The following is a 19,591-nucleotide window of genomic DNA, read 5'->3' on the forward strand; positions in this document are numbered from 1 at the left end:
TGCCTGATGGCTTTGAGCTTGAGCACATCTACAAGGATCAGAATGCGGAATTTTTCGTCAGCAAAGGGATCAGACCCGGAATTGCTCGGAGTTTCGTAGAAAATATTCGTGATTGGGTTGAGAATGTGAAAAAAGCATTGCCGAGCGTGTGGGCGATGGGTGCGGTGAATTGGCGTTTTTCTTCCCCGCTCAGCTTGTATGCAACTTGGAAATAAGACGCACAAGTACGTTCTTTTTTTTGGGAGATGATTTAGTGTAAATTTTGTTCCGGAGTCAAATTAAAGGTTGGACAACGTGAAGCGCGGTAGATGCTCCTATTTTGCTAGTGTTGTGATGTCCCGGAGGCCCGGGAATCACCCTGTTTTCTGGCCCAACGAGTCTGTCTGTCAAAAGCTCTCCTTTCCTCACCTCTCATATTCTTCAGGCTCCGTTCTCGAAGCTCTGAAAAGAAATTGAAGGCAGCGTCGAACGTATCAGGATATGTCCATCCATCTCGTTTCATAAGACCTTCTATACTCTTGGCCTCATTCCAGCCCTTGGCATCAACGGAGTGGCTATGTAGTTCTTCCTACGTGAAGTGATAGGGAAATTCGCCTTGGATGCCAAGTTCTTTCCAATGTCTGAGATAGGTGATCAGATACCGTCCGAAAAAGGAAGATGATACTGAGTGAGATAGCTACATACCTTTCAACATTAATGAGCGCCTCATGAAAAGAGACTATGTCATCATCCCATGTGTTTCGGGCAGTTTCGATTGGAAGACGCCTTGCCATCCCATGGTCTAGATAGAACGCTTTGACAAGGAGGGGGTTGCGCTCTTTAATCTCCAGCAGATAGAGCTGATATTGTGTCGATTTGAATTTTTTTTGCTTGATCTCATCCTGCTGCTCATGCCTCAGACTGAAAGTGCACGACGTCCAATGTCAATGTTCATTGCTCCTGTCTGGTTGAGAACGGTTCAAAATCATTTGCGCCAGAGGCTAGGTGTAGCTGCTGAATGTCTTGGCGCTTGTTAAGTCACGTAAACCGACTAGAATTATTTTTTAATATTCAAAACAAGAAAACGAATGCAACCATATGTACAGGAATGGCTAATGTGACGGATATGAAAGAGCCTGCAACAATGATGGAATCGCCTTAGCGCATCACTTTTTTGATGTTGGTCATTACGGTAATGCTTGGAACGATCAGCAACAAATTGCGGAAGATATCGAGTCAAAGGGTTATTCGTATTCACTCGAAAAATGCGTTGGAGTATTGAGGATGCAGTACCGCAGTAATCCACCAGCAATATTTGTTGCTGATTTATTGATTGCGTATGACAATCCCGGGTCGTTCATGTTGTGTGGGCTTATTGTTGAGGTTGTTTCTACCATCGGCGGCTGCTGTCGATGGCTGAATACCTCGACCAGCAATAATTCCCCACCATGCATCTAGGCCTCCCTTCTGACCTGGTCTGTTTTACATCTGAATCCTGAGCGGTATAGTCGTTCTCGAAATCGGCTGCATTGGCGCAGGTCAACCATTGAGCGGGCCGCATTAAATTGATGGATACGTAAAATGCCTGAGCATGGTATTATATATTGCTCGTAAATTACACAATGAAAACTAGAATTCAATGGAATTCCATGGAAGCTGATAGCGGGTCTCTGCAAATCATCAATCCCCAATACACACTCGCAGGCCCCACGACCGATCTTCTCACTCTCCAAGTGTCCCTTATTCGTAACATTATATTGATGCCACTTCGAACCCAGTTGTGCTGGGTGCAGCCAATGGTTGCAAGAGTTTCCATTTGGACAGAAACGAACGACCCCTTGTGGTAGTTGCGTGGCTTAAACGATCGGACAAGCGCCAATCAGGGTCCACTTTTACTCTTAGCCTCACTTTGATGCCTACCCCTCCTTGAGGGGCGTTAGCTCCATTTTTGTCTATCATCCTTCGCGACATCTTACTTTGTACATTTGATATCATTAATACCGTGGGAGGCTTGTTAACCATGGATCCTCTTTCGGGTGCAGCAAGTGTTATCGCAGTTATCCAGTTAACCGGAGTTATCTTACAAATATGTGGAAAATATCTCAGTAACGTCAAGAGCGCGAGGCAGGATATTCAGCGTTTCCGAGAGAAGGTCGCCGCCCTTTCACATGTCCTTCACTCTCTCGATGAGCTGATCCGTGGATCTGATGGCAACAAACTTACTACTACGCAAGACCTGGTCGACAATATTGCCAAATGCTCCTCAGCACTTACAAATTTGAAAGAGAGAATCAATCCGGAAACGACGCAAAAGCAGATGAGAAAATGGGGCCTTCGAGCCTTAAAATGGCCACTGGCACGGTCGGAGGTAGATTTTGCTATCATGGAGCTTGAGTCGTACAAAACATCATTTGCTTTGTCCTTGCAGGTTGATCAAACGTAGGCTCCGGACCGAAATGCGGTCTCTTAATTATTGATATCAAAGGCCAACTCTGACGCTGATCTAGGAGATTGACCAACTCGATACACAAAAAGATGGACCTTAGCAGATTACAGATTGCAAAACAAGCAGCATTCGACTCCTACGGCAACCAACATAGTGAATGTCTCCCGGGGACCCGGATTGACCTGCTTCGAGAAATCGAAGAGTGGGCAAAATCGCCACACGGAAAATGCATATTTTGGTTGAACGGCATGGCAGGGACAGGGAAATCAACAATCTCCCAAACGGTTGCAAGCCGTCTTCAAGAGCAGCAGCTTCTCGGGGCCAGCTTCTTCTTTCGGAGAGGTGAAGAAGACAGAGGAACAGCAAAAAAGCTTTTCCCAACATTGACCGAGCAAATGGTTAACAGAATACCTCAAATGCTGCCTCGAGTTCAAAAGGCAATGGACGATGACCCTAATATTTCGGAAAAGGTGTTGAGAGAACAATTTGAAAAGCTTCTACTAGATTCACTGTCTGGAATTGAGCAGCGCGAAGAGCCTATGAGAAGAGTGATCGTGATTGATGCTCTAGATGAATGCGATTCAGAAGATGACATAGGAATCATTCTCCGCCTCTTGCCACAAGTTCAAAAGTCAACTTCCTTACAACTACGGTTCTTATTGACAAGCAGACCTGAGTTGCCGATCAGGCTGGGCTTCGAAGGGATCACCGATGCCCACCAGGATTTGGTCCTCCATGAGATCGAACAGCCAGTGATAGAGCATGACATATCCTTGTATTTTGAGGATCAGTTCCTACGCCTAAAACAGAGGCGCTCATTTCCACCAGACTGGCCGGGAGCCGCAGCTACCAAGATATTGGTTGATAGGGCCGTCCCTTTGTTCATTGCAGCTGCTACCATATGCCGTTTTATCAGTGATGTAAAATGGAACCCTCAAAAGCGACTTGAGGCGATATTGACAGACCAATCAACCTATGTGTCTAATATGGACAGAACATATATTCCCGTGCTAAAGCAACTTCTCACTGGCCAGAATGAAACAGAGTCACAGCAATTACTTGACGAGTTCAAGGAGATAGTCGGAGTGATCATTATTCTTGCCACTCCGCTCTCGATCAACTCTCTTAGCCACCTAATAGGCAGAGAGTCAGATGATGTCAAATGTCGATTAGACCAACTCCACTCGGTGCTCAGTGTACCAAACAATTTCGACACACCAGTCAGGCTTCTCCATCTGTCATTCCGAGATTTTCTTTTAGATCACCACAAAGACAAAACCAAATTCTGGATCGATGAAGAATATACAAACCAGCGTCTTACAGAACGATGCCTTCAGATCATGCAGAGCAGCCTAGAGAAAAACATCTGCAAACTGTCAAGCGAAGGCACGCAAAGGAGTGAAATCAGCAATGATTCGATTCAGCATTATATGACACCGGAATTGAAATACGCCTGTCGGTACTGGGCGCATCATCTGGTACAATGCACGGACGTGCCTAGCATGATGCACAATGTTTATCTATTTCTCCAGGTGCACTTTTTGCACTGGGTGGAAGCAATGAGCCTACTGGGCCTTACGTCAGTAGTATCAGGTATTCTTGGTTTGCTCCAAACGGCTATATCAGTAAGTTCCGAAGATACTCTTAGATGATATGCACTGACAGATTTAGGGTAACGACTCTCCTCAGTTTTCAGATTTCGTTCACGATGCAAAGCGCTTTATTCTGAAAAATCGCCAGATAGTTGATCAGGCCCCCCTTCAAATTTATTGCGCAGGACTTGTATTTGCACCCCGAACGGGGATAATACGTAGGGAGTTCAAACGGTCGCTTCCCCCTTGGATATGTCAGTTACCACAAGTTGAGGAAGGATGGAGCACGCTCATCCAGACCCTCGAAGGCCATTCACATTCGGTTAAATCAGTGGCCTTCTCTCCCGACGGCCGCCTACTAGCGTCCGGCTCTAGGGATAAGACAGTGCGGCTCTGGGACCCAGCGACAGGCGCGCTCACCCAGACCCTCGAAGGCCATTCAGAAGTGGTTGATTCAGTGGCCTTCTCGCCCGACGGCCGCCTACTAGCGTCCGGCTCTAGGGATGAGACAGTGCGGCTCTGGGACCCAGCGACGGGCGCGCTCACCCAGACCCTCGAAGGCCATTCAGGCTCGGTTGAATCAGTGGCCTTCTCGCCCGACGGCCGCCTGCTATCGTCCGGCTCTAGGGATAAGACAGTGCGGCTCTGGGACCCAGTGACAGGAGCGCGCACCCAGACCCTCGAAGGCCATTCAGAAGTGGTTGATTCAGTGGCCTTCTCGCCCGACGGCCGCCTACTAGCGTCCGGCTCTAGGGATAAGACAGTGCGGCTCTGGGACCCAGCGACGGGCGCGCTCACCCAGACCCTCGAAGGCCATTCAGATCCGGTTGAATCAGTGGCCTTCTCGCCCGACGGCCGCCTGCTAGCGTCCGGCTCTTGGGATAATACGGTGCGGCTCTGGGACCCAGCGACAGGCGCGCTCACCCAGACCCTTGAAGGCCATTCAGATCCGGTTGAATCAGTGGCCTTCTCGCCCGACGGCCGCCTACTAGCGTCCGGCTCTTGGGATAAGACAGTGGGGCTCTGGGACCCAGCGACGGGCGCGCTCACCCAGACCCTTAAAGGCCATTCTCATGCGGTTGATTCAGTGGCCTTCTCACCCGACGGCCGCCTACTAGCGTCCGGCTCTAGGGATGAGACAGTGCGGCTCTGGGACCCAGCGACGGGCGCGCCCACCCAGACCTTTGAAGGCCATTCAGATCCGGTTGATTCAGTGGCCTTCTCGCCCGACGGCCGCCTGCTAGCGTCCGGCTCTTGGGATAAGACAGTGCGGCTCTGGGACCCAGCGACGGGCGCGCTCACCCAGACCCTCGAAGGCCATTTGGATTGGGTTAATTCAGTGGCCTTCTCGCCCGACGGCCGCCTGCTAGCGTCCGGCTCTAGGGATAAGACAGTGCGGCTCTGGGACCCAGCGACGGGCGCGCTCACCCAGACCCTTAAAGGCCATTCAGATCCGGTTAATTCAGTGGCCTTCTCGCCCGACGGCCGTCTGCTAGCGTCCGGCTCTTGGGATAAGACAGTGCGGCTCTGGGACCCAGCGAGGGGCGCGCTCACCCAGACCCTCGAAGGCCATTCACATTCGGTTGAATTAGTGGCCTTCGCACCCGACGGCCGCCTACTAGCGTCCGGCTCTAGGGATAAGATAGTGCGGCTCTGGGACCCAGCGACAGGCGCGCTCACCCGGACCCTCGAAGGCCATTCAGGTTCGGTTGAATTAGTGGCCTTCGCACCCGACGGCCGCCTACTAGCGTCCGGCTCTAGGGATAAGATAGTGCGGCTCTGGGACCCAGCGACAGGCGCGCTCACCCAGACCCTCGAAGGCCATTCAGATTTGGTTTATTCAGTGGCCTTCTCGCCCGACGGCCGCCTGCTAGCGTCTGGCTCTTGGGATAAGACAGTGCGGCTCTGGGACCCAGCGACGGGCGCGCTCACCCAGACCCTCGAAGGCCATTCAGATCCGGTTGATTCAGTCGCCTTCTCCTCTACGCCCCATCCATCTCACGCGGCTCCATGCATCTCTATTGAGCACGGCCAGTGGATAGCATTGAATGGTAAAAGGGTTCTGTGGCTTCCTATCGAGTTTCGACCTACTCGTTTCAAGATAAACGGTAATGTACTTGCCCTAGGACATGCATCAGGGCGGGTTTCCTTTATTGGATTTTGTATGTAACACTCAATCATTCTTGTTTTTTCTCTTTCCTCCATTTTTCTAATCCCTTTATAAAAGAAGGGCCTGCAAGAAGGGGATACTTTATACGGCTCTATCCGGCTTGCGACATATCCCATAAGAATTCTAGTAGTACCTAATAGAGTCGCTAATTCATCTGAATAGCTAGCTTTTGCCACAGAGGCTGCTTAGTGAAGAAACCGCTACGTAATGGAACCACAGAGGACTTCTAAGGTCCAGAACGCTCATTACGGGTCACGTGGCTTACGTTGTTGGTCTATCTGGCACCCGTACTGGTCCGCACGGGCGGCCAAAGGCAGTTTATGATAATGAGAAGGGTTTGAATGTAGGATCGATCGCTTCATGTTACTGTATGGTGTCCTCCGAAGGAGGATTTCAATCATCTAAATTCTCAACACTAAGGCCTGCGTGCCGAAAATGGCCCCTAGCACTGTTTTTCTTTGCCCCAACCTGATTGATATGTACACCGTTCGAGAAAGGAGGCGAATTCTCGGTCTGGATCTTCTGCGTAGTAGCACCAATTGCGTCGTATAAAGCCTTTTGAGTTCAGCAAAAAACTCTTCAATCGGGTTTAGGTCTGGCGAGTACGGAGGCAAATACACCAGTTTAACTCCCGCATTAGCACACATCTGCGAAATCCGCTCGGAGTGGTGAAACGATGCATTATCCATGACCAGAACAGACTTCGGCTCTGGCCATCTCCCGCAATGACGAAGGAGCTCATCAACGAAGTCTTCAAACACAGCGGCATCCGTTGAGCCGCGAAAGACTCGACTCATCAAAATACCATCTTGGGCATACGCAGGCAAAATTTGATAGCGCTCGTCACGGTGGAACTGAGACACTTGCCGAGGTGCTACACCGAGTGGTGACCAACCTGTTCGTCGGAACCCAATGCGCTTATCGCATCCAGATTCACCAACATAAACAAGATGGTACGACTCAAAGTCAGAGAGGTTATGAAGATATATTTCTCGTAGCTCGGCGTTCTGCTCTTTCGCATTCTGCCGAGCAGTCTTTTTAGACCACCCTTTGGATACGAGAGCCCTCCTAATGCTAGAGGTTGACGCTAGCATCTGAAATTCATCCCATAGAAAGATAACCATCTCTTCGAGGGTACAAGCCTGGTTTTTCCAGCAGATGGTCACAGAGCGCTTCTAACATGGGTGGCGTCAGGCTTCGTCTCCGACCGATACGAGTTGAGGGGGCATGAACTTGTCCAAACAGTCGCAGGTTTCTGCGAGTATTTTTGATAGTCTTTTCGCTACACTCAGCTGCATCAGCCATTTGAAACGTTGTTAGTGAATTACTTTGTATCATATCACGAATAAAACATAGCGTTGACATAGGTAGATTCGGTGCCATATTGTGCATATGATGATTCCACTGAAAATGTGGTGCTGCAAAATGATGGAATGTTAGGCGTAGAGGGGCAGTGTATAGGTGTTTCGTGTAATATACAATATAATACGTAAGTAAACGGTTCTGAAATTTACAGCCATTCTATTCTTAGGACATAATCATTTTCGCTTTAGCCGAATACAGATTAGGGTGGTTTCGGGTACGGGCCGAGAAACAATGCGCTTGTGTCCACAGGGGAATCCGTTTCCGAAATCTACTGTAAGGACATGGCGTCGTCGGAGCTCAGGATCGTTCTGGAGGTCGATTCGGGCGCCTCTTCTGAGGAGGCGACTGTCAAATGGTTCGAAGCGGGCCACTCCTACATGCCCCTGGCCTGATGGCCCAATACTGTACGACAGGCTGCGGTGATGCTTGGCAAGGACGGCTGCGGCGCTATGACTCGGGACCTTGCGCACCAAGTAATCCAGGCCTTCCTGGACTGTACTGATTGAGGAGATGACGAATGTGGCGCTTGCCCACTGCGGATGTTAACTTAACATCTGCGATAGAAAAATTGAGAAGTATGTTTGCCAAGTGCCACTCGCTCGCCTCATCCTGGGTTCTGATGCACTGGAGAATCCAATCCTTAGAACACTGCAAAATACACACTACGCCACCATCCCGGCAGCGCCTGTTATCTTGATTTCACATCTAATGTCAACTATGAGAGGCGCCTCGTGAAGGGCTAGTGAATGTGAATAAACTTCAACCCCATCGATGTCTTACCTAATTTGAAACACTTGGTTGCTATCTTTGCAGGAGACGAGGCTTGATGTGATCCTTCGTCTCCAGTATTCGCACTCCATTACTATCATTGTTGACATAGAAAATATTACAAAAGAATGACAGTCGATGAGAATTCTTCCTCAATTACTAGACTTTGGGAAAAGCTGATCCATCTCCTTGCTTTGACAGAGCTTCGCCAAGCTCGGGAGCTATCTCCACCGATTCTTGAATCGGACGAGGGTAGCATGACTCCTATTATGGTAAATTCAGCGGTGGAACATCTACACGGTATATAGAATAAAGTACCATGTTAGACAAGTCTTTGAGCCACTGATTCTTAGTGGACGAGTCAAAGATATACATCTGTCCAGTTTTGCGGACTCGCACAGCCAAGAAGACATCGGATTCGCACTCAAGGACAAATTCTTTAGCCTTTTTGAATAGGCTTCGCTGACGTCTATTTCGTTGTTGCGTTTTCGCTCGCGCACTCTCCGACTGGCGCTTCTTCACCCATGGGGATTTCTTGGACATGATGTAGTTACTACAGAGACCAGATTGTTTGAAGGATCTCCTATAATTCGAGGTGGCTCAGCCTGTTAAATATCCTAAACCTGGTCACTGAGGGTGACTGCGGTCTCTGTGGAAGCCATACGTGTTCTGCCTCAGGGAGCCCACCGCAGCGAGGCCATCCATCTTGTTGGCCGCACCTACTTTAAAAGTGTCTTAAATCCAGCGAGCTCTTCACCCGGCGCTCCCTTTTCAGAATTTACATTATTAGATCTGGGGAAGATTCCATATAGAGTATGGACGTACCAGCCATTTATGCAATTGCCGCTGGCGGCATTTTTTTGGTCCTCTTTCTGATCCAGACTCGCTCCGTCTTAATCAACTGGACGGAATCTTTCTCTGTTCTACTCTCTCGACATCTTACTCTCCCAGTCCTCATTCATAGGCATCGTATCTGTGGTCCATGGACTCGATCCAGTGTCCTCGTCTACGTGATATATGTCACTGTCAACGTCACTCTTGTTTTCTTCAAAACCGATTCGTTAACTGGAGCTGGCCGCCGGGCAGGAGAGCTAGCGCTCATCAATATAATCTTCCCTCTGTCAGCCATTCACCTTGGCTATCTGGCTGACCTCCTTGGCACCACATGGCGAACTTGTCGCAAAATTCACCTTGTAACTGGCTGGATGGCCGTTGCTCTACTGTCATTTCATATCATTGCCAAGGTCCAGAACCAGGAATTTGGCTTTCCACTGGGTGACACACGTAATCTGTTCACCATGATCGTATGTCTCCCTCCTAGTATCATGTCAATATAACTAACGGTTGTAGGGCGCTACTTCACTAGGTGTCCTTGCTCTATTTTCCATTCCATACTGTCGTCAATGGTCCTACGAGATCTTCCTCCGAACCCATCAGATCTTGGCTGGTCTCTTTGTCTACGGCACTTGGCGGCATCTTCCAGCCCACAACGGCCCGCCAAGACTGTATATCTACATTGCTTTAGGCATCTTGGGGCTGACCGCATGCTTGGAATTGGCGACTCTGTTTTATCGGAACGGGCTCTTTTCGGGCCATGGGGCTCCCCGGGCTCTTGTATCATTCACGCTCAGGAAATCTCAGGAGAGCGGCAATACAGTAACAGCGGCACATATTCGCGTTGTCTTACCTCGTCCAGTGAAGGTTGAGCCCGGTCAGTATATCAATCTCTGGATACCATCAATTGGTCTATGGTCGTGCATACAGACACATCCTTTCACAGTCACATCTTGGTCGCGAGGTAAACAGGATACTATGGAGCTTCTTGTACAACCACGGCATGGCATGACCTCAAATATTCTCCGTTATGCCACGGTCGCCCCGGATAACTCGGTATCCTTCCTGGCTCTATTCACCGGGCCTCATGGCACAAGCGAGGATGTCGGTCAATATGAAACTGCTTTAATGATTGCGAGCGGATTTGGGATTGCTGCAACAATTCCGTACCTCAAGAAGATGATATATGGTTATAATACCTGCACTCTTCAAATTCGCCGGCTGCACTTGGTATGGCAAATAGAATCAATTGGTGAGCGCGTCTTTACGGAATTCAAACGAATTTAAGCTAATGAAACAGATATGACAACCGCAGCCCAGAGCCTGCTCAATGCCCTCCTTGAAGATGATATTATAGATAAAGGCTATGTTTGTGTCCAGCCTCGAAATGGAACGTGAGCACACGATACTGATGGAAGTATGGATCTAGATACTCAGTATATCAATCTATGTTGAGAACGGCCTCGCACATGATAAAACACCATTCGGCAAACATGAACGAGCATGTTTCTACCAAGGTGAGCCTGATTACCACAGCATTGTCTCGCTTGAGGCATCTGGGAGCCAGGTCGAGAGGCTGCCGAACATTCGAGACGAGCGAGGTCAGACACTGGTGATGGGTAAGTGCTCTGGGCTGATTCCATTTGCATCACGTGTTAATCCTCTTCAGTTTCCACACCAGACAATCTGAGAGACCACATACGGGAGATCGTCAGAGGCCACCTGTATCAGGATGTTACGCTTTCAGAACTGGAATACCAACCTGATTAGGGAAATGATCGACAACTTAGTGGGAGATCAAAGAGAGGAAAGGTTTGGGACATGTCATGGGGTGGTTACGGTGGTTACGGTGGTTGTAGGTCTTGATACTATCTAGGGGAGTCACCATAGGCTAGAAATAATATCTTCACTTGTAGCTCTCATACTGAGCCTGTTCCGTTTCAGGTGCTTTGGTGGTTGCCAGGGAGATCCCTGGTGTGTGGAAAGGTGGCCGTGAGTGGGAGAAGTACGTCACCCGTCCTTTCGGAACCCCAACTTTTCTCTCACCCTTTGGGATGAGAAAGGGCGTTCTTCTGGTCACCCAAGTGGTCTAGACACACCCACGGTGGGCGGGTGGGGCCGCGGGTGGGGCCAGTGCTTTCAGGTACTCTTTCATTTCTCTTGAGGACAGAGGTCCTCACTCTTCTTTACGCTCACCCTGAGGCGAGAATATCTTCGCTTTTCGATCACCCAGATAAGTTTCTGGGGGCGTATCTGGTGAATGGTGCCGGTGAGGCGGTTGCATCATCCGTCCGTCCTTCTCTGGCCTGTGGCAGTGTTTTCGTCCGGGCGGTTCGATCTCTTTCCAGAAACCCTCACTATTTGACCACCTTTTGACCACCTTTTGACCACCCTTTGACCACCTTTTGACACCCTGGGGCCCCTTTACCCTGGGCTGGCTCCCCTCCCGATTTCCCTATAAAAGGGTGGCGATCCCGTCCCTTTCCACCATGATTTGATTTCTCCCAACCGGTGCGTTCGGCATATCTCTTGTTGCCTTCAAACGGCATCCTCTCGTTCAGTAAACTCTCATCACTGACCGCTGACTCTTATTCCTTCGTTTATTGTCGCAGGGGCGCTTTTGTGGGCTGGTCCCACCAAAATGGTCTCCCTCATGGTCGGCCTCCAGGTGAGTCAGTCCTCTTAGATCAAGTTTGCATCCACTCACCTCGCTTGAAGGACTTCCATCCGAAGTACGGGCCAGAGTGGCATCAAGACGCGTGTTCTGATGTGAGTTAATTTTCATTTCTTGTCTTTTGTGAATGATGCTTATTCTGTCACAGCTGGTCAATCAGATTGGCAGAAAATTAGAGCAAATCGGGCGGATGGAGAGTTCCCAGCAGGTAGAAATTTTGGAACGGGCAGAACGGGGAGGCTATATCCGATGGTACGACCTGGCTTCACCAGAAGGGATCGCTGTTTCAACATACCGGGAGAGTTGCGAGAATTTATTCTCCATCTGGGTCGTATTCGAGGTGAGCTCGCTTTTCCTAGACACACGCAATAACTAATAGCCAATGTAATAGGACCGAGATTCGGCGATGAACCCTGTTCCCTTAAGCATGGACCGGCTACGTATCGTAAGTTGGTTGCTGTGTCTGCCGTATTTGGTTCTTACTCTTTACAGTTTGCTCGAGCTTTCGGAACCGACCTAGAACAGCTCCGGAAGCTGACCAGGGCCCAGATAACGCAAGTCGGCTTTGGACTAGAGAGTGCATTTGTGAAAGACTTCCAGGTACAAGGAGCCATTCAAGGCAATCCTGCAGCATCGCTAGGTAAGAAGCATTTGTATCCCGGTCTTCGTACTCTCGATCCGTCTAATTCACGGTTTTTGAAGGGAACTGTTATATGGATGCCACACAGCCCCCTCCATCCCTTTCACCTCCCTCTGTCAACCCCTGCGTACCGGCAAACGACATACCAACAACCTGCGACAAGACCAAATCGTCGTTGGACAATCGGATCCTTTCCGGCGATAACGAAGGCAGCCAGATGGACTGGCCTTCATACGAAGCTGAGACCGCTGAAAGAACCACTATTCCAGTGGTAGATCCGAACCATGCCAGTATCCCTCAGCCACTCTTTGGAATAGCCTCACCTGGAACCACATCCACACCTGAACTGGATAGGGATTATTCGACACCTTCTACCGTTTGTGTCGAAACTCCGCGAATGAGAGAGCAACACACCTTTCCGGCGTTTGGAGCATCCGTAGTTAGCCAAGCAAGCGACACAAACGGACTGTCCGGTGACCTAGGGAGGCAATCAACCACGACGGAAACTGTCAACAATTCAAACCATGCCGCTCTCAATATGTTGCAGTCTTGCAGTGTCTCTCTCGAAAACGATCGAATTCAGAGGATCCTCGAGGCGGAGGCTCATCTCCTCGCACAGGACCTTGATAGCATGCTAAGACCCCTGTTTGATCATTGGGACAAATATGGCTCACTCGATTTGCATGCACTTGGGCTTCCTGTGCAATGGAAAGGTATACAGGCAGCCGTTGATTACCTGCGAGTACTAGATGCAGACGCGACTTCTCATTATCTGAACCCTGTTGCGAAGCGTATTGGGCACGTATTGCTCTATTTTAATTATGAGGAACTTTGCAAACACCCAGAGAAATACTGTCCCCGTCCGTCATCGAAGCGCCCTGCGAGTCATGTTCTGGATTGTATCCTCGATACATACCCAGACGATCCACGCATAACCAAGTCCGAGAAGAGTCGACGTAATAAGATTTCCACATACTACGTCCGACGAGGCAAATGGTGGTGGGCGCTTGCAAGCAACTTGGGGGTTGGTATACTGTTGGCAGGTGACAGTTCTCCACATGATGTGATGTACGTATACCAGCCAAATCATTGCGTGGCTTAGCTGACCTTGATTAGGTGTAATCATACATTTACCGATTCTCAGACCAAAGTTTTTGTCACTTTCGTCCAGAAAACTCGGCCAGGCACTGTTCACGTCTTCAAGGCATTGGAGCCCGTAGTTAAACACCTTATGTTTGGGCGGATCACGTACGATCTGCGCAAGGACATTTTCGATAAGGATGTTGGTCTTCTCAGATCGAAGGAAATGGTGTCCGTCCGCGAGGATGACGAGAGAGCCCTGGCCTTCCACTGGACCGAAATTTCCTGGAAAGTAGTTGATGTTAAGAAGGATGCAAGTCAAAAAATGACTGAGTTCCTCAGCTAACGTGCTGGTAACGTAGCACTAACTCAACAGCCAACTCTGACGTCTTCCCCTTTACACTTCCATCGCCAATAAGCTTCTCGTTTAAGCATTCTCATCTGCTTTTTTTTGCGTCTATATATTGCTCATCAATCACCCTTAGCCTTCGTAATACGACACCCAGAATGAAATGATTATCGAACATTTGTTCGTCTTTCTTTTTTCCCGTCTGCTACCTTTAGCCGTAGTTTGATCTCTATATTTCCAGACAGCATAATGGTCAAAAACAATCAGCAATAGCACACTCTTACAACCGTCCAGCTTACCTTCCTAAGAACCCCACAAAAGCCCGTCATATATAGGGCGCCACTAATCTTCAAGCTCCAGAACTTTCTTGGGAAATTAATCGGCGGTGACTATATGTCACCCCTAAACCCATGGCGCAGCAACGAGAATCTTTCGTTGTCAGCATACTAGCCGTCGTTTGGCTTCAGATTGGAACTTTGTAATGGTTCTAATTTACGTTTAGAAGAAGGCTTCGAAAATTCAATACACGACAGTAGAACACCAACGAAGCAAATCATATTATGGAAATTAAATATTGGATTCCCCATCCTGCTTAAATCGATCACACTCATTGTTATTTGCTTCCCCTTTTCAATACATAAGCAATGACAGCATGACCTAGTCAGTCTCTTCCAATCTCGGCGTGTATGAGTAGAATGTACGGGCGGATATCAGTGCAAAACATGCGAGGCCGATTAGATCGCCCGGACACCATCGGGTTTCTGTTAAAAAGCGCTGCTAGAGACCAATGAGCACAGTTCCAGATCAAATCCAGGGGTGACATACTTTTTTCAGTTCCTCAAATGAGCTAGCTGAGATCGTGGCGGAGAGAAAATCGATGGCGGCTGGGCATGTTTGCCAGCGGCCAAGATTGTCGATCCCGACTGCCCCGTCATCTTTAGCATATTTTTGCATCAATTCCATCATGACTTTGGACACAGGAGCCAAATCAATTTTATGAAGTCTGCCTGTCTGTCGGATGATACAGCAGTCAATACGTGCTGGATTATAGTTAGTAAGCAACCCCCAAATGTGCGTTTATGGACTTAGCTTACCAATCTTTACCTCCCCCTCGAGGCTCATCAGAACGCTGGAACAATCTAAAGAGGGGTGATGGAAATTTTGGGTAGCTAGATACGATAGCCCATCAAGAAACTGCATATGATTAGCGACCTAGCGTTCATTTGCGAGAATGAGTGAAGAATAAACCTGGGACATGATCGCAGCTAGCTCCACCTGGTCTGGGAAGGCTTTACAGGCGACAACGTGATCTAGCGTGAGAGGATCGAACTTGCTGAGAGTATACAGGGAATCAGACGTGCGAAAGCACTCCAAAACGAAAACCACATTCTTATGGGATGTGGAACGGAGTATCTCCAGGATTCTGTCCGCGTCCTTACTCGGGTATCGACGGATTGCCCGTGCGGCGCGGCTACCAGAGCACGGAACGCAAACAGCAACAGTGCCTGCTAGATCGCATTCGTAGTATGGCTTGAAAGTATCCCAGGGTGATTCATCTTGTACAAATCCATCCGAGCCGATACTGTTCTCCAAACGGCCAGTCCCCTGGAGAGCTATGTCCCTAGGGGAGCCTGGGATGACCTTACTAGGGGGCTCGGAAGGAGATGGCGTAGCAGACCTTTTGATCAGGCGGGAGCCTGGTTGGAGAGGGCCTGGCTTGAGTTTGGGCTCGGTTGCTGGTGACACCTCTGCAAGGGCGACCTGATCAACCTGAATTTTTGTCACTCGTTTTTCATCGAGTGGCCGCATGATGGAACCGATAGGACTTCATCTGAAGGTACAGTAGCAATATGAGTAACAGGGCTTGCAAACAAGAGGATGCTGTGGTTTTAAACCATTCTCCTAGCTGAAAACAGTGGGGCCTGAGGGACACTGCGGTGGGTCCTAAGCAGAATAGCGCAGTGGTACCGCAGCGGGATGCGGATCCAGCTACATAAATAGATATAGGTCCAGCTGGAGCTTTCGCTCATTGTTTTCTGCTTTCTGTACTCTCATCATCCCTCAATGAGTCGATCCTTTTTTACCGATAAAGAGGTGCGACTGGCAACGGAGCGGCGTCTGAAATACATTGGAACGGCCAAAGTCAATATCAGTCAGATTCAATTCGACCCTCCTTTGCCCCGGGACTTAGATTTGAAGAACTTGGAACGGCTCTGTGGTATCTTTCGTAAGAACCGTTGTCGCCGCCTCGATGTCGACAATCATGTCCCTACGATTGTGTCTCAACACGACTTAACGAATGCATTGCGGAAGGCGAACGTTCCGCAGCAATCGCTGCTGACGAATGTTGCTCATCAAATTCCCCAGCTTGCATTTGTGGTAGGGCAGCTTCGCGGTTTACACGGCCGTCACCGTGTGCAGGCAGGAGCCGAGGTTCTTCCTCCAGCTGATCGCTGGTGGATAGTAGACCTCTACTTAGACGGTATGTCGCATTTTGTTCTTGCATTTCTGTACTGACCATCAACGAAGACATCGGTGAGGAACTGAGAGCCTCCTTGGTGGAGGAATATGCGAATCAGAAGAAGCCGACCGATGGAGAGATTTATCGCAAGATCAGACAATATGAGGGCGAAGATAACGAGGCTTTTCGGGAGCGGTGGTTCGTGAGACTATCATCTAACAATCAAGAACGCTTAGATCAATTGGACAACAAAAGAAACCGCCGTCTCCGGCGTGCTTTTGACCGGTTACTGGCAATTCCTGGGCTTTGGCCAAACGGAATGAGGATTAGTGTACTCCATCGGTTGATAGCCTCGGGCTGTGACGATGTGAGTTCAGCAATCAGAATTTTTTTCTTCTTTTTTTTCGCTCTGCTAACCACATGGCTGTCCATTCCGTAGGAGATAATAACCTATTTAGATCACATCTGGAACTTCTGGTCTTCCTTGGTCGCGTCAAGTCGTCCTTTAATGAAGAAGATTGATCAGGATACCGTCCAAGCCCTGCACTTGCTCGCACCTGGCAAATCACGTACCGATGCAAAAACGGCTCGTGGACTCGTCCTGGGTGGTCACGCATTTGGGGAATTCAGTGATGAAGAGAGACGCAGCATATGGACCCACATGAAGGATTTCGACGGACTTATTCCGTCTCTGTATACCCTTTTTGAAGATTTTAAATACCTAGAGAGCTGCGCTCATTGCGTTAAGCGACTTTTTGGCCCGTCAACCTCTATCTGGCAAACTATGAGCTCGATGTTTGTTCCACAGTCAGATTCGGAGGAAGATCATTCCGAGGTAGGAGAAAGTATCATTCAGACTTCGGAGTCTACTTTTCGACGTCAGCGAGCGACCGATGTGGAGCGCCTCGAGGCAGGCTACTTACAGGTATGGCTGTATGCTATGCGGCACTATACTCTGATGCCCCTGGACCCAAAGAAGGAGGACGATTTATTGGCAAAACCATCTCGTGCAAAACCAGATCAGAGAGCCATTTACGAGATGGCCGAACTTGCGCGCCGTCTCGGGTTTAGGTCCACGGAGATCGATGGGTTGATTAAGAGTTCTCCCGATCATCAGATCGCGCGGTCGGCTCTGCTGCAGGCCCGAAAACCGGATCGGTATCGATACGACTGCGAGCAGTTCGATATCCTGGTTAGTCAGATCGTTAGTTGTTTTGGACATGCAGTTCCTAGCCAGCCCGACCGGTCACAAGATCTTCTCGCAGATAGTATCGTGAAGATGAAGGTCCGCTCCGGGATACCACAAACACGCACTCAAAAGCAAGATAACAATATGCTCTTCCTGGACTGTTTACACGCGGAAGTCGAGGTTGCCGACACCATCACTAGCTTTTTTGTCCGCCGCTGCGTCTATTTTGCATTTTTCGGAAAGCCTACACAGCATGGCCTAACTCTTGATGGAGACCAACCTATGGGCGACGAGCCTCAGTCGCCGCTGTTTGTCGAAGAGGAAGAGCCTTCTGATAGCCATGAGCAAACCATGCATGCAGCCCCATCAAGCGTGCCAACTCCAGATAGACAAGACGGGCTACAAAGGGATAGCGTCCGACCGAGAGGGGCGGGACAAAGCATGGAACACCTGCAACAAATGAGGAGCGAAAATGAACGGGACCATTTGAGGCGTCGGCGAAGGCGCAAAGTTCAGATACGCGGGCTTACTTCACGCCGGGCGACCGAGAGGGAACAAGAGCCCATGGAATGGAACTTACCGAGCACAGAAACCCGGGATGAGGATATGTCAGACCAAAGCAGTCCTCGCGATGAAGATCTTTCCCTTCGGGAAACAGATCTCGAACCAGCGCCGAACGACTCAGCATTGGCTCCGCCGTACGATTCCCATGACTGTACTGGCCCTGGAGACGCAGATGCCGTCAGCAATTGTACGAGGATCTCCTTCGAAGCAGATAAACCTGAGCAAGATCCGGACGAAGGAGCATTGATCGTGGTGCCAGATCAACAAGATGCTCTCGATGATGACGCGAGTGTTAATAATGCACTCCAGCCGGCGTCCCCAGAATCCGAGGCAGACAGTTCGCCAAATATCAGTGGCCCTCCCGGGCAGCAAGCGTTGGATGCATACCTTGCCCATTTACAGAGAACCCAGGAAGAGCAGGAACGATTGGAAGAGGAATTGGAGCGTGAGCGGCTTAACGAAGAGCTCGGTCTGTCCAGCCCGGCCCAACTTCCTTCAGGGGATACGCCTCGATTAGAAGACAGACAAAATTCACCATGGCCAGCCTCTGATCACGAGTCAGCGGTACGAGTGCAAACGGACATGGAGCACACAACTTCGGCCACAAACGTCGCCAATCACGATCTACCGCCAGTTCCCCTCCGTGAAGGGCAGCCAGAACCCTCAGTGGAGAACCCTGATCAAATAACACCGATCTCCCGGGATGTTATCAGACAGCCCTCTAGTCACACCTTTTCCGCGGATGATTCGGGGCATGCAGTAGCGGTGTCGCCTCAACCACATCAAGGGCCCGTTGAGATTCATTTCTGGGCATTTGAACGGGAACAGTGGAGGCAGTCAGATCGTCTCCTCGTAAACCCGTCAGATCCATCGCCGCTAGAGCGACTTGCCCGAAAGTATTCATGGAAAGGCTATTCGCTGTACGATTTACGTCTTCAAAGTCTCAGACCGGCTCAATGTTTCCGTGCGGCCACCGTCGATGGCAGGAACGCCATATTCATGATTTCTGAGCATGAAGAGCGGGAACTTGTCGCTGCAGACCGACTCACCAAGGAAAGGCAACTTCTAATAATGGCTTCCCGAGCCCTCGATAGGATAGAAGAGGGAACAGATTCGATCAAGCCGGGTCGTTCTGTGAAGCCGAGGCCACTATGAGGACCCTTTTAAGCAGATATGGGTATTATGTAGCCTGAAACAAGAGGCCATTACAGATGTGAGCGATGCCGCCCCGGGAGAAAGCTCTTGGAAAACTCTATAAAATGAGAAGCATGTCTTGTGTCTATCTTTGAACTAAGCAGTGCTTCTTGTAAGCTCGGTCGTAGGAAGATGTAGATGGAAATATTTTTTTGGGTAGATTTTCTTGGGAAGGTGGGGTAGTTGGAAGCCCGGGGATAAAACCATTCTTCCGAGAGCGTAATCCTCCTGAGAGAATCCTCTTGAGAGGAAATTGGTTCTGTGAGGCCCGATCGGGGGACAAATG

General features: G+C 49.6%; 7 protein-coding genes across 7 annotated transcripts; 4 read left to right on the top strand and 3 right to left on the bottom strand.

Moving 5' to 3' along the window:
- Positions 1 to 322: 322 nt before the first annotated feature.
- N7525_006461 (uncharacterized protein) lies at positions 323 to 899 on the bottom strand (the record flags this gene model as incomplete). The annotated part of the gene is given in 3 exon segments (XM_061213740.1): positions 323 to 554; positions 573 to 620; positions 685 to 899. The coding sequence occupies 3 exon segments, from the start codon at positions 897 to 899 to the stop codon at positions 323 to 325; spliced, it is 495 nt and encodes a 164-aa protein (XP_061068171.1).
- Positions 900 to 1,999: 1,100 nt separating this feature from the next.
- On the top strand, positions 2,000 to 6,187 carry N7525_006462 (uncharacterized protein; the record flags this gene model as incomplete). Its single annotated transcript, XM_061213741.1, has 3 exons — positions 2,000 to 2,418; positions 2,487 to 4,050; positions 4,097 to 6,187. The coding sequence occupies 3 exons, from the start codon at positions 2,000 to 2,002 to the stop codon at positions 6,185 to 6,187; spliced, it is 4,074 nt and encodes a 1,357-aa protein (XP_061068172.1).
- Positions 6,188 to 8,479: 2,292 nt separating this feature from the next.
- On the bottom strand, positions 8,480 to 8,863 carry N7525_006463 (uncharacterized protein; the record flags this gene model as incomplete). Its single annotated transcript, XM_061213742.1, has 2 exons — positions 8,480 to 8,584; positions 8,639 to 8,863. 2 exons carry the CDS (start codon positions 8,861 to 8,863, stop codon positions 8,480 to 8,482), a joined length of 330 nt encoding a protein of 109 aa, XP_061068173.1.
- A 272-nt stretch (positions 8,864 to 9,135) lies between these two features.
- N7525_006464 (ferric reductase family protein) lies at positions 9,136 to 10,924 on the top strand (the record flags this gene model as incomplete). The annotated part of the gene is made up of 5 exons (XM_061213743.1): positions 9,136 to 9,624; positions 9,671 to 10,406; positions 10,455 to 10,522; positions 10,584 to 10,773; positions 10,824 to 10,924. The coding sequence occupies 5 exons, from the start codon at positions 9,136 to 9,138 to the stop codon at positions 10,922 to 10,924; spliced, it is 1,584 nt and encodes a 527-aa protein (XP_061068174.1).
- An 871-nt stretch (positions 10,925 to 11,795) lies between these two features.
- Positions 11,796 to 13,894, top strand: N7525_006465 (serine-proline rich protein; the record flags this gene model as incomplete). The annotated part of the gene is made up of 7 exons (XM_061213744.1): positions 11,796 to 11,822; positions 11,873 to 11,923; positions 11,977 to 12,168; positions 12,220 to 12,273; positions 12,321 to 12,468; positions 12,531 to 13,536; positions 13,585 to 13,894. 7 exons carry the CDS (start codon positions 11,796 to 11,798, stop codon positions 13,892 to 13,894), a joined length of 1,788 nt encoding a protein of 595 aa, XP_061068175.1.
- An 807-nt stretch (positions 13,895 to 14,701) lies between these two features.
- N7525_006466 (uncharacterized protein) lies at positions 14,702 to 15,706 on the bottom strand (the record flags this gene model as incomplete). Its single annotated transcript, XM_061213745.1, has 3 exons — positions 14,702 to 14,937; positions 14,992 to 15,091; positions 15,146 to 15,706. 3 exons carry the CDS (start codon positions 15,704 to 15,706, stop codon positions 14,702 to 14,704), a joined length of 897 nt encoding a protein of 298 aa, XP_061068176.1.
- Positions 15,707 to 15,961: 255 nt separating this feature from the next.
- Positions 15,962 to 19,266, top strand: N7525_006467 (DUF3723 domain-containing protein; the record flags this gene model as incomplete). Its single annotated transcript, XM_061213746.1, has 3 exons — positions 15,962 to 16,379; positions 16,427 to 16,725; positions 16,798 to 19,266. 3 exons carry the CDS (start codon positions 15,962 to 15,964, stop codon positions 19,264 to 19,266), a joined length of 3,186 nt encoding a protein of 1,061 aa, XP_061068177.1.
- Between the last annotated feature and the right edge of the window lie 325 nt (positions 19,267 to 19,591).

This window comes from Penicillium rubens (genome assembly GCF_028828025.1).
Source record: "Penicillium rubens strain IBT 27055 chromosome Unknown utg000003l_segment0_segment0, whole genome shotgun sequence".
Classification (NCBI taxonomy): domain Eukaryota; kingdom Fungi; phylum Ascomycota; class Eurotiomycetes; order Eurotiales; family Aspergillaceae; genus Penicillium; species Penicillium rubens.